This window comes from Narcine bancroftii, chromosome 12 (assembly GCF_036971445.1).
Source record: "Narcine bancroftii isolate sNarBan1 chromosome 12, sNarBan1.hap1, whole genome shotgun sequence".
Lineage (NCBI taxonomy): Eukaryota > Metazoa > Chordata > Chondrichthyes > Torpediniformes > Narcinidae > Narcine > Narcine bancroftii.
In genome coordinates this window covers 9,509,086-9,523,340 of record NC_091480.1, presented here as the reverse complement: position 1 = coordinate 9,523,340, position 14,255 = coordinate 9,509,086, and the positions used below count along the sequence as shown (strand labels likewise).

The following is a 14,255-nucleotide window of genomic DNA, read 5'->3' as shown; positions in this document are numbered from 1 at the left end:
AATGGGGGTTAATTCAGGAGCTTGATGACAGTTGGAAAGATATTGTTCTTGAATCTGGTGTGTGAGATCTCACACTTGTAAATCTTTTCCCTGACAGGAGAGGTTGATGTGAATGTGGCCAGGGTGGGATAAGTCATTTAATAGACTGGCTGTTTTTCCAAAGCAATGGGAGTTATAGATGGCCTCGATGCATGGGGAGAGCATGTGACTGGCCTGAGGCATGTTCCCAAATCTTCTGCAGCATCTTGCGGTTTTGGGCAGAGGAGTTCCCGTCTGATGCAGTGACACACCCCAGCAGGATGCGTTCAATGGTGCGCCTGTCAAAGTTGTTAAGGGATGGTGGTGGCATGCCGAATTTCCTCAGACTTCTGACGTGTTGACCCGCAACTCACAAACTAAATCAAGCTCAGTTGGCAGCCCTGCCCCAATCCCAATGCCGTTTCACCAGCTATTGTAACAGCAGGAAGGGTGGTCAGTTGTTACACTGGCCAGCTGAAGATCTCAGTCAAGGAGTGCAGGACAACATATTGTAAGGTAGAAGGCCAGGATGTCACCAGTTAAAGCAACTGGGAAGGAAATGCCATCAGGCAAACACTGAGGTTTAATGTGTGACATTTCATCCCTGCAAGAGATGAGAGGCTTGAACCTTTCCAGATTTAAAAGAAATGATTAAGAAAAACACTTCCAAATGCCTGCTGGGTAAAAGAGTTCATTTTTCAACATGAAGCACAGGCAATAAATGTCTACTCTGAAGAACTGAAGCTCTCGTTCACTTTACTTAAAGAATACTGCACCACTATGAACCAGCAGGTTTTGTTTGGGGGACTTGCTGAATGCAGCTTGATGATGTTAACCTGGTGGGGAGTAATAGTACAAGGTAGTCAAGATGAAAATGTTAACCACCGTGCATCGAGAAGAGAGAACACAAGAGCATTAGAAGGCACCTTCAATTCAACGTAGAGCAGGGCAAACCGGGAAAAGTGTGAGATTGAAGGCTGTTCATCTAAATTCATGCAGCATCACACCAAGGCAGACAAGTTAAAAGCATCAACAGAAATCGGTCTGATCCAACACGCACCATGCAGGTGTTGCAAGCTTATGCAGATTGGGAGTTTAGCATGGCAGGATATTTTATGAGAAAAGAAAAACTGGGAAGAAGATTTGCACCTAATAATAAAAGGGAACTAAAGCATAATACTGTCTGCATGCCTGACTATTTGTGTGTGCTGATGTTATTTTTGCACTCTATGGAAAATGAGTCTTGATGCCAAAGCTTTTTAAAAAAATATAAATCAAAAATACTCATTCAGCTGCTGTCATACAAGCCCAAAATATCCGTCAGCAAACAAAAATCAAAAATTTGGAACATTTTAACCTGCAATATCTTGTACAATCTTTGCATGGTGCCTTTATGATAATGAATTTATTGTCATACACATTGTGCAGCGTACATGTTTGTGCAGCTGAACAGGTACTTGGAAAGCAATTTATAATAGTAAACGAATTAAAATCAAATCAATTAGTGAAATGTGTCCAGGAGAGTTAATGGAAACATCTGATGCAGGCTCACATTGGGAGGTGTGAGGGGAGGTGAAAGGAAGAGTTTAAGATGGAGCCGGAGGGAAGAGAGCAAGGTGGAGAGGTTGTGGACTGAAGTTCAGAGTGTGGCCTGGGTCATTGGATATAGCTTGAAGTGTAAAATCACCGGCTGGAATTGAAGTGCAGGGATCTGGCGGGATTGGAGGGCTGGAAGAAATTACACAGAGACAGAGAGTGGGACCGAGAGGTTGAAGGCATGGTTAAACAAGAAAGATGAAGAATGCGACTGAAAGTGAACAGAGCTGTCAAGCAAGGCTTAAAATGTTCATGACATGAAGAGCTGGTTAGATAAGAGTTGATACTGCAGCTAAAGAATTGAGACTGTGGAAGGGAAATTAGGCAGAAACTTTACACTTTATAAACTGGCAGGGTAAGTTACTGTTGGAGGTGGATGAGGGAAGTATTCTGCCTGGGATGCAGAGACAATCAAGTACTCCTGCTGAAAAGGAACAAATGGGAATGTGAGATGAGCAATAAATGGCTGTGATTCGATACAAGATGGATTTGTCAGTCTGACAGTCTGTGACTAAAGGTGCCGAAAATCTAGAACTTTTCCACTCTGCTCTTCACCTCACCAGGGGTCCCACCTCCCATGATCCTCCTCCTCGTCACCTTGGCAGGGGGGGGGGGAAGCTTCACCTCCCATACTCCTCTTCACCTCACCAGGGGTCCCACCTCCCATGATCCTCCTCCTCGTCACCTTGGCGGGGGGGGGGGGGGGAAGCTTCACCTCCCATGCTCCTCTTCACCTCATCAAGACTCCACCTCCTATGCTCCTCTACCTCTCCGGGAGGCCCCATCCCCCATGCTCCTCCTCCCCTCACTGGGGGCCTCACGTCCAATGCTCCTCTTCACCACACCAAGGACCCACCTCCTAAGTAACGTAGTACCAAAAAAAAGTTAAATTTGTTCTGCACTTCAATCTTCCACATCCATGAGGACCTATTTTCCCACATTGGGACCCAAACCACCTCCATCGTGCTTGCTTAAATGTCTAAATTCCTTCTAAACATCGAGATTGCTGTTTGACAGCAAGATCCAGACATCGACCATCACCCGTGTAAACACCTATCTCTCACATCCACGTCAGAAAATCTCAAAGAAGGGCTCAGGCCCGAAACATTGCTAATATATCTGCACCTCCAATGGTCACTGCGAGACTGGCTGAGTTCCCCCACATTTCCATGTGTTTTTTTTTAAATAAAAACAGAAAATCTCCAGCCCAGCACCAGTAAATCCTGAGCCTGACAAATGTTCGGACTTGTACTGTACTTGGAGGCTGGAGTGTGGAGATCAGTCCACGAGCGATGCAATTTTACTTTATCCCCCCCAGTCATCTGAGCAGATTGGAAATCACTGCTGCTGGCTGGCAGTCCAATCACTCTCAGTAATAACTCTGGATTAAATCAAAGGACTGGTCTCCTCGATAATTAATCTAATTTAGCAAAAGGCCATAGCTATTTCTCCAAATTTATAATCCTTCCAAAAATAAAGTGAAGTGAAAGCAGAATGAACAACTGCATTTTACTGAACCCGAATAGGAATTCACATCACACCCCTCTTAAAAAAAACCCCATTTTGGCTGTTATTGTCTTAGTATAGGTTAATACACACACATTTATAAATTTGTGTGTCCCTCTGTTCTTCCACACTGTTGTTAACACATACTCAGTCTTGAAGTTCGACCTTCCAAAGTGCATCACTTCACACTTTTCCGGATTGAACTCCATCTGCCATTTCTCCACCCAACTCTGCATCCTGTCTATATCCTGTTGTAACCATCCACTCTATCCACCACACCTCCAAGCTTAGACATTCCACTGCCTTAAAATATCACGTAAATGCGATCAACACCAAGTTTAAGGTTTAAAAATCAGCAAGTAGCATGGAAAATGGAAGTTAATGAACAGCGAACAGGAGATGATAGCATTACAGTAACAATGCAAGAATAATAAATGAGAACTGGAGACGAACGATCAAGAGATTCAAGTTCAACTCAAGGGATTTTAATCTTTATTCTACATTGCCAAACTTTAGAACTTCTTAAAAAAAAGCTTTCAATTAATTTAATTATCCCATCCTTCATTTAATGAATTTGTCATCCAATGTATTCAAATAGATAATCAGACAGCACATCTGTTCTACAAGATAAATATTTGGCTATTTCATATGCAAATAAATCCACGACTCAACTTCGCACAAGAATTGATGCTCGAATGCCCAAAACCTGCTGGAACAGACGCTTAGAAAGCATCCATAAAGGCAGTACTAACAACAACTATTTTCATTTAGCACATTAGTAAAATAGGAGCAGAAAAAAAAGGAGTGGACCACTCAGCTCCTGATTAATTCCATCCCCTCTCCTCATCGAACTTCATTTCCCCACCATTCCAAGGTGCATCTGCGATTTCCCCCCAAATACTCCCATGTGACCAATTAGCATCTGCCTTTCGAACATGGAAGAAGCCCAGAGCACCTGGAGGAAACCCACGTAGTCACGGGGAGAACATTATGATGGGGATGAACACAGTAAATGTAGGCAGACTTTTTCCATTGAGGTTAGGTGAGGGCACAAGTTGAGGGAAAAAGGGGAAAGGTTTAGGGAGAACATGAGGAGAAACTTCTTCCCACAGAGAGTGGTGGGAGTGTGGAATGAGCTGCCAGCTAAGTGGTGAATGTGGGCTCAATTTTAACATTTAAGGGGAATTTGGACAGGTACCTGGATGACAGAGGCATGGAGAGCTATGGACTGGGTGCAGGTCAGTGAGACTAGGCAGAAAACTGGTTCAGCACAGACTAGAAGGGTTGAAGAGGTCAATTTCTGTGCTGTAATGTTCTATGGTTCTAACATACAAACTCCTTAAACACAGTGGTGGATTCGAACCCAAGGTCCTTGGCACTGTAATGGTGCTGCATTAATCACAAAACTAAACGTGCTGCCTGATATCCTGGCTAATATTCACACTTCATTCAGAGGCTGACTGCTCAAGCATCTTGTGACGGTTTATTATATTTTATATTTTATACAAATAGGTTTATAAAGGAGACAGATTGTGGGGGTTTAGTGTAGGTCACAAACAAACAAATACTTCACAAAACAGATTTCATTTAAGATGCAAGAGATTTGCACAAGTTGGACACTCAGGCACCAATACCTTTGCAAAGATAAAAAGACTGCTTTGCTAAAGAATTTCAAAAGCAGGTGCAAATGAAACAGTCCACGCTCAGAAGCTGATAAAATCTTTCAAAGACTGGGTCTGGAACCCTGCAAGAAGGTCATGTGGTTCTGCAAGCAGAGAGAGTAAAGACCAAATAGGCTTTCTCTAAGAGTGAGAGAGTGAGAAAATACTGACTTCTGGTGTGGTTTTTGGAAGCTGTTGAAAAACCCCATTTTGAAGACGCGTTATGAGTTCAGCCTGATGAAACCTTTGTAGTCCTTACAAGAGGAAATGGCTGGCTTGAGTGTTTCACCTGAAATAAGGGAAACAAGAGGAACCCGGTGGTGACCTGAAAGAAGAGGTTATCATTTGGAAAACCTATGATGGGGAAAGTTTCTTTGGCAAGACACCGAAGTGGCTGATCGGAGTAAATCAATTTGTGTGTGTCCAACAAGCAATTCTCTCTGAAACCAACAAGAACCTTCCTGAGCAGTAACCAATTACCTTTAAGCAGGAGACCTTGGTGAAATTTAGAAGGGGGTTAAGTTAATAGTAATAAGTTAAAGTTTGATCCTGTTTTTATGTTTAAAGAAAATTAAAAGTGAATTTTGTTGGTTTTGGAGATTTCTATTGCTGCTGGGTTTTCAGGTCCTCTGGGCCTGTTACGGTATTGATGTGGTGTGCACAAATTGCTGCATTGGTTCCAAAATAATTGAGAGCATTTCAAAACCGTCACATTAACTGCAATACATTATAGGGTGTGATCAGCGGGCAAGGATTTGTCTGATTTGCACACACTGCTTTTGCTGAAGAGTACTCTCAAGCAATCTTTTGGTTCCAATGGCACTTCATCCCTCAAACATAGCAACCTGCAGACACCCCCCCACCCCATCCCACAAGAATGTATGGTTCATCTGGGGAAGCCCTGCCACAGAGAATCGCCAGCCTCCAAGTCCCAAGAGGCAGTGTCCATCATCTGTAATGGACAATACCTTTGGCTCGTTCCTGTTCTGGTTCGAGCAACAACGAGCTCCCCCAAGCACAGCAAGGGATCAAACCCAGGTTCCCCTCCAACATGGGCTCGGCTTCTCAGCAACAGTAGAGCCTACTGCTAGGCTTCAGCAACACTCAAGGTGCCGGAGGAAACTCAGAGGGGTCAGGCAGCATCCACTATTGACCATCGATTTCCTCCAGCATTTTGAGAGTTGCTCGGTTTTCCAGCATCTTTAGTCTTCTGTCAAATTCCTCGCTGGTTTTCTCCAAAGGTGATGCAAACTGTGGGAGTTTACGCACATATTTTTGATTTGATATTTCTCATGGAGGCAATGCACATAAAATCAGTGGATGACAAGAGAGCCTTTAACAAAACAGGTTCTACAAGCAGCGGTACAAATAAATAACAAGCAATAATATTAATGAAATGCAAATACCAGCACAAATATTGATGTGCTTTGTCAGTGGGAGCATAGGGACAACAAGGCATGAGGACGCCACTCCCCCCCCCCCGCTTCCATATCCAATGCCAGCAGCATGTTTAAACACAAGGAAATACAAAACATTTGCATGCCTCACCCTGAAGTCAATTCCCACTGTAGAAATAAAACTTCCTGCTAAGAAAGCTCCATCCTTAAAGCGCACCAGTAAACAAGTTTTCCCGACTCCGGAGTCTCCGACTAACATGACCTGGAACACAATAAAAGGTGGTTACTGCCGCAAGTTATTGGGAACTGCTGCTACCCATTCCCGCACACTTCTGCCACAAGCCCGAAGCTGGTCCCATTCTGGAAGTCGCAGCCTTAAATCCTTAGATTAATAATAGCCCAAGCAGTTTGGCAATTTTTATTTTTAAACTGTGCAAAGCATAAAACAAATGCAAGATGCCACTGCCTCGCTTACCACAGAATGTACAGCAGAGTGGCCTGCCTTTGCTCCACGTTAACCTATTTCACCAAACTCCTTCATTCAGGCAGGAAGCAGCAGAAGTGGTCTCCCATTTTTGTCTTGTCATGGTCTGAGCGGAGCTGCAGAAGACCTCAGCCTCCTGACGCCCTGCTGAGAAACACTGTGCATTTGGATATTGAACAGCATTGTATTCTGTGGGGAACGACTTCCTTGGTGTACTCTCTTCCATGGCTTGGAAATAAGTCATCCAAGTCCTGTGGTGTACAAAGGAATTTCAAAAACTGAACCCACCCATAACCATGTACGAAGTCCTAAAGCACAGAGCTAGCCCTTCCACCCAACAAAACCATTTCAGATTTATTGACAAATAACCTACATGACATCACATGCAACTCTGAGATTCTTTATCCTATGGGCGCGGATGAATTATCACAAAAAAATTTAGTGCAAAAAAAACTGTACACAGCATAAAGATGTGAACAAATAAAAGAAATATAAACAGACAACAAATGTAAACAAACTGACTGTGCAATACAGAGAGAATAAAAGAGAAAATCAATAAAGTGCACAAGTCCCTGATTGAGTTTGTCGTTGAGGAGTCTGATGGTGGAGGGGTAGCAGCTGTTCCTGAACCTGGTGGTGTGAGTCTTGTGGCACCAACACCTCTTTCCTGATGGCACCAGTGAGAACAGAGAAGTGTGGGTCTTTGATGAATGCTGCTGCTCTCCAACGGCAGGATTCCCTTTAGATGTTCTCAATAGTGGGGAGGGTTTTACCCGTGATGTCCTGGGCTGTGTCCAATACCTTTTGGGGGGCTTTACACTCAGGGATAATGGTGACCCCATACCAGGCCCTGATGTAGCCAGTCAGCACACTTTCCACTACACTCTGCAGAAATTTGCCAGGATTTCTGCTGTCATACCAAACCTCTCTACCAAGTTGACATTCTGGGGTTATCCTATTTGGTCCATATCCTTGTAAACCTGTCCTAGCAATAGATGTAGTCTAACGCCTCTTGAATGGAATAATTGTAGCCACTTCTACAGCTTCCTTTGGTGTACCCTCCTGCAAATCTTTACCCGTTAGTAAACCATCAAAAGAAGAGCTGCCAGCTCTGATGACATCTTCCACCCGAAAGTATCCACAAAAGTGCTGAAGAAATTCATCAGGTCAGGAAGCATTCCACAGAGAGCAATTAGACAGTTCAGGCCCCAGCACTTCCTCAGGCAATTTTGGGCATTGGTCCAATTCTTCGCATCTGCCAATATCCAAATTGAACCCCAAAACGTTAACCCTGCCCCTCTCTCTCCACAGGTGCTGAGTATTTCCAACATTTTCTAGCTTATTTCAACCTGCACGATTTTGCTTCTTGGGAGAATGAGCAGTTGTATAACAGAGAAAGCTTCAGCAGGGGGCCGGGGAGGGGGGCAGAAAGAAAATATTGATATTAGGGGAATAGGAATCGTGCAGGATGGGTTACAATAGGTTTATTGAAATAAACTGCTACAGTATGACCACAAGTAGTAAATGCAAATATCGTTAAATAGAAAGGGAGCAACAGGCTTACAATCTCAGTTGGAACACCACCTCGAGCCACTGGGACCTAGAACCCTGATAAATATGACAGACTGGGCAGAGCTCTCACTCTCTGTCAGGGCCCAGTGGGTTGGGAATGACTGGATACACTGCCAGCAAACTCGCCAGACTCTTGTCTATTCTGCACAGACTGGCAAATGACCTCTTCCCACCTTTTTATTTCGGCACCTGTCTGATTTTCGACAATCTTCCTCTTCCAACCCTCCCTCCATCTCTTCCATGTCAGCCTGCCCTCCTTTCCCTTCCTCCCCCCACCTTTTTAATTCCGGCGCCTTCCACGTTCCTGACGAAGGGCTCAGGCCCAAAACATCGACTGCCTTTTACTTCCTTCGGATGCTGCGTGACCTGCTGAGCTTCGGTAGCACCTTTTGTGTGACGCACCAGACCCCAGCACCTGCAGATTTTCTTGTTCAAGTCAAGCTTATTGTCCATGTGATTGAATGAGTACAACCCATCCAAACAGCATTTCCAGTCCTTGGTGCAAAAACACGCAGACACACAACCAGACATATCACGCATACAGACAAATAACACATACGCAGGACAAGTATATCTATACAAAAAAAATTTTAATTAAAAAAAATGAGATTCTTGGATTAGTGTGAGCAGTTCCTTTGGTCGTTTAGCGTTCTCACTCTGTCAAGAGGTTCTTTAAGGGGCTGCCGTACAAGAGCATAAGAAATAGGAGCAGCAGTTAGCAATCTGGCCTGTCGAGCCTGCTCCTCCATTCCACAATATCCTGACTGATCTGAAACACATTCAAGGAGGCCGCCAGCCTCTACCAGTTCCTTGCATAGAGAATCCACAAATTCACCACTCTGGGAGAAGCAATTCCTCCTCATTGCCATTTTAAACTTACTCTCTCGAATCTTGAGACTACACCCCATGCTCCCCTGAAAGAAATACTCTCCGTCTGGGAAGGAATCCAGTAGTTTTATACTGGAGTTTCACCATTAAATAAACCAGTCAAGGGAAACTTGTAAAATCAGAAAGACAAGGATCTGAAAAAGATTACACTTGAATGAAGCAAGGTGCTAAACTGTGACCAACAGGATTGATTACAGCTCATTCTCTCTAACTGCCTGGTCGATGCCACCTATCTCTACAACTCTTGCTGCCCGTAGTCTGTTAAACCCACCAGAACCCTACAACAATAAAACAAAATCAACAGTGATATTTCTTGTCTTCCCATTGGCCCCAGGAGAATTTTGAGCAGAAGATGCAGGAAAGGATCTGAGGGTCCAGAACCATGGGCCAGTCTCAAAATGATGGCTCAGCCATTTTGGAGTCAGAGTTGTCGAGTCATACAGCTAGGGAAGGCCCTTTGGCCCAACTCACCCATGCTGACCAAGTTGACATTCTGAGCTAAATCCATCTGGTCTTATCCTTCTTATCCACATAGGTTAGCGATTAAGAAGAAATTTCAACAACCAGATGGTGAATATAAACAACTTGTAACCCAAGAGAGTTGTGGGAGCTCACCACACTGAGAATATTAAAAAGAATTGATATTTTCAGTGAGTATAACCATAGAACAATACAGCACAGAACCAGGCCCTTCTAGTCCATGCCTAACTACTATTCTGCTCAGTCCCACTGACCTGCAGCCCTTCATACCCCTCGAACCCAAGTACCTGTCTAAATTCTTAAAAATTAAAATTGAGCCCACATTCACCGCTTTAGCTGGCAGATCGTTCCACACTTCCACCACTCGATGTGTGATGGAATTGAGGGATGCGGGATAAATGCCAAGGTGAGAAATTTTATTTTATTGAAAAGCAAAGCAGGTAAAGGAAATGAAAGGTCCATTTTTATTCTCACGTGAGTATCTCTCATCTCCAGACGTGATGTGCATTCCTCCCCATCAACACCCCTCCAATCTGTGGAAATCCCAAGCTCTGGCAATGTCTATAGATCTTGAGCCACACAACACCGCCAGTCATTGTTGTATCTCGTTATGCACCGTGGCATTGATCTCATGGACCCAGTCAACATTTTCAGAGAGAACCAGGCAACGACCAATGAGAAAACTGCCACTTGTCAGTACAAGGAAGGAATTGAAAGAATAAAAAAAAAATCACCCCTGGCATGACAAAACAAATTTGCACAACGACATATGTAAAACAACCTGTGAATCAGTAGAAGTCAACAGCAAACTATTTAAAACACCCCACTGCTGCCTTTACACTAGATTTGAACTTGTGGAAGAGATGATGTTACCCTTGAAGTGACCCCTCGACCCGAGATGATGGCTTAAATGACTGGCCTCCTTTATTGCCATGTAATAGTATCAATCATGTAATATTACATGCCCTAGTCAACATAAGAATGCAAGAAACAGGAGCAGGAGTTGGCCATTTAGTCCGTTGAGGCTGCTCTGCCATTCAATCTAATGGTGGCCGATCTGGTCGAGGATCCCGCTGTGGCCCATAACCCTTAGCATCTTTATTCTTCAAAAATCTGTCTCTTAAGATTTTATGAGGCAGCCTCTCAATTGCTCCCATGAGCAGAGAATTCCACAGATTCCTTGATCTCTGGGAGAAGCCGTTCCTTGCACCTTGAATCAACTCCCCTTCATCTTGAGGCTATGTTCTCTAAACTGAGTCTCAGCTGCCAGTGGAAACAACCTCCCTGCTTCTAATCCTGCTAATAATATTGTTTATTTCTATAATAACCTCACCTACTCATCTTTCTAAACTCCAAGGAGTACAGTCCTGGGCTACTCAATCGCTCTTCATCAGATGGTGAACCACCATGTCGGGAATGGGTAGATGCCAAGGTTCCTTTATGGGCATGCACACGAAGTCCATTGGAGATGAGTAAAAAAATATTCAAGATTCCTTTATTGTCATGTAATTGTACAGAACATGTAAAATTACATGATATTGCCTTGCACTTACAGTAAAGCAGACAGACTCACCATTAGTGTCCCCGGTGCCCCGTGAAGTCAGAGAGAAAGAGAGTCACTGAGTGTCTGTGGATTCACCTCCAGCATTATCTGGACACATGAGGGGGTTAAAATAGTCAGTGAGAGAGGTGGGGCTCTGACAAGTGAAAGTGGAGGTCAATCCCACAGGAGTGAAGTCTCATTCTTCCTGTAAGGGACTCATCTGCTTCCTGCCTCCTGAAAGTATTTATTGCTCCTTGGTGATCCCCAGCAAATGAGTGAACCAGCTTTGATTCTGCTCTTCCTTAGAACATTACAGCACAGAAAACAGGCAATGGCAGACTATTATTCTGACTAGTCCCACTGCCTGCACCATCCATGGCCCTCCACACCCCTCCCATCCATGTACCTGTCCAAATGTTTCTTAAAAGTTAAAATTGAGCCCGTATTCACCACTTCAGCTGGCAGCTCGTGCCACACTCCCATTACTCTGTGTGAAGAAGCTCCCCTAATGTTCCTGCAAATGGTTCACCTTTCTTAACACATGTCTTCTAGTTTGTATCTGACCCAACTTCAGTGGAGAAATCTACTTGCATTGACTTGATCTATACCCCTTATAACTTTAAATACCTCTATCAAATCTCTCCTCATTCTTCTACACTCCTGGAAATAAAGACCTAATTATTTTAATCTTTCTCTGTAACTCAGTTCCTGAAGTCCCAGTAACATCCTAGTACATCTTCTCTGCACTCCTTCAATATTACTGATATCTTTCTTGTAGTTTGGTGACCAAAACTGCACACAGTAGTCCAAGAAAAGGATCTTAGAAGTGAGTTTACTCCATCTACCAAACCCTCCAATCTCAAATGCCCCATCAAACTAAAATGCCCCAAGGGCTTCAGGTAACAACTCTCTCCACAATGACTTTTTTTCCCAAAAGGATCGTGAAAACATTGCTCTCACTGCTTAGCTTTGAACCCCGAGAGGTTTCAAGAATGGATCCTACTCAGAGGCTAGTAAAAAGAGGCATAAACACATGACTAGAACCTGCTATTCTCATTCTTCAATGACAACAGGTGCTAAAGTAGGCCATTTGGCCCATCGAACCAGTCCTGCTATTTATTTAGATCATGGCTGATCTTCCACTATCAGAACCCTGTCCCTGCCTTTTCCCCTAACCCTCAATTTCCCTGTCCACAAGAACATGATCCAACTCCCTCTTGAACTTACCCAGAGAAAACCCGCCTCTACCACCCTCTGCAGCAAAGCACTGCACAGACCAACAACGCTCAAGCAAAAAAATTCTGTCCTAAAGGGCCTTCCCCTGTATCCTTAAACTGTGGCCTCTAGCCCCCAACGTCGGGAACCATCGTGTCCAATCCCTTAATAATCTTATATACCTCAATCATATCTCCCTCATCCTTCTAAATTCCAACGTATACAACCCCAGTTTATCCAACCTTTCTGCACAAGTTGAAATGGGCTGTGATTAAATGAGATGCGCTCTCTCTCTCGCTCCAGGGTTGCAACCCTCAACAAGGGCTGCAATCAAACCAAGAAACAATAGGTCAATTCTCAATGGCTCGTCCAACCACGCACTTCACACAGAGGAGTCTGGAGCAACACACCGGATCACTCAACATCCACTGAATAGACACTTGGGGCCGTAAACCCTCCCTCATGAATCTGGTATTACACTCACTGGCTCTCCCAGTCCAGATGTCCACATCTACATAATGTATGCCCTGCTAGTTCGAATGGTGAAATCGCGCAAAACATTGGAAGAAGGGGGCAACAAAACGACCAGGATGGCAAGATCGCACAGCAAGAACAAGGGAGGAGAGTGGCAACTTTTGCAGAGATATCACAGGCAGATCGAGATGAACACCACCCCCCCCCCCCCCTTCTTCTGCACTGCAGGCTGTCAAAAGAAGCAGGCGATTGGATGTGTGCGATTATGCGTGTCCCAGTGTTCTCACGAGAAATACGCACCAAGTGGGGCATCACATAATGATAATGTGGAGCACAAATAGTTAAGCTCAATGGCCTGCCCCTGTTGTACATTCCATGTCAAAATAGCAACTCATTTCTTTTAAATAAAGCGACGCTTGGCGACACAAAGGCTATTTATTTGCTCGATGTAAATAACCTCAGTTGGGGTCAGCCTTCCCAGGTGACTTTTGACAAGACGTCGGTGTCAATACAAGCACATGCACGCATGCAATAAATCTTTTTTGATCAATGCGCGAACGATCACAAATCTCCCGGGCAAGAACTAACCTTAAATGCAATGTCATAAAACTCGCTGCTGTTACTCAAGGTGGGTCTGTTTAATAGGGTCACCCCGTTAATCGGACCCTGGTCCCCGGAGTTGCTTTTCGCCGACTTCCCCTGCTCTTTGCTTCTTCCTGCTGGCAAGCTGGTGCTGGGAGCCGTGCTACTTTTGCTCCTGAGTGTCTTTTTCCTCGACATTTCGGATCTGCTCTGCAGCCTTTTCCCCCCAATAGGAGTTTTTGGGTGTCTGTGGGTGCGCCCGCCCTTTAATAAGCCCAGTTTGGGAGTTTGCACAATGCAATGCCGAGCCTCTGTGCCCCTTGTCCCGTTCACCTGGCTGGAGGGATCATGCCGGTGGTCAAAACAGGGAGGCACATCTCGCCAGCCAGCCCCTTGTCCGCCAGCCCCGGATTCCTGCTTCCTGCACTCGCTGCCCCGCTCCGCTTCGGGCTCGGGCAAGCCCACGCTGCCCTGACGGACAGAGCGGCCGGCAAATCAGCAAAGCCTCGGCCAGCTCCCGCGCCAATGGGAGCAGAGCAGCGGGCGGGGCGCCGCGCTCTTCACGAAACACCCGTACCCCCTTGGGCAGATTAACCCTCTGAGAGCCGCTCGTGGTCCACGAAAGAAACACTTGCGCGAATATCACGGCGCGATGTCTTTCTGGGCAATGCAGTCCGTTCCTGAAGTTCCCGGAGAGGAAACATGGAGACCAATTTGCTCACCACAAAGAACAATATTGCAGCGCAGTCCAGGCCCTTCGGCCCTCGATGACGACCTATATATTCCTATCAAAAACCTCTCCTACCTCGTAACCTCTTTTCGTTCATCCATGTGCCTGT

At 44.9% G+C, this 14,255-nt stretch overlaps 1 protein-coding gene across 2 annotated transcripts in view; it reads right to left on the bottom strand.

Annotated features, from left to right (window-relative positions):
• LOC138746494 (ras-related protein Rab-26) overlaps positions 1-13,894 on the bottom strand; it is a 179,523-nt gene extending 165,629 nt beyond the window's left edge. Inside the window, exons 1-2 of one of the 2 annotated variants that reach the window (XM_069904695.1) lie at positions 13,423-13,894; positions 6,330-6,440 (exon numbers count right to left, since the gene is read on the bottom strand). In XM_069904695.1, the coding sequence (XP_069760796.1) occupies positions 6,330-6,440; positions 13,423-13,614 (303 nt within the window). In that variant the 5' untranslated portion in view covers positions 13,615-13,894. The remainder of the gene's footprint in view (positions 1-6,329; positions 6,441-13,422) is intronic. The other variant, XM_069904696.1, reaches the window with a different exon arrangement.
• Positions 13,895-14,255: the final 361 nt, after the last annotated feature.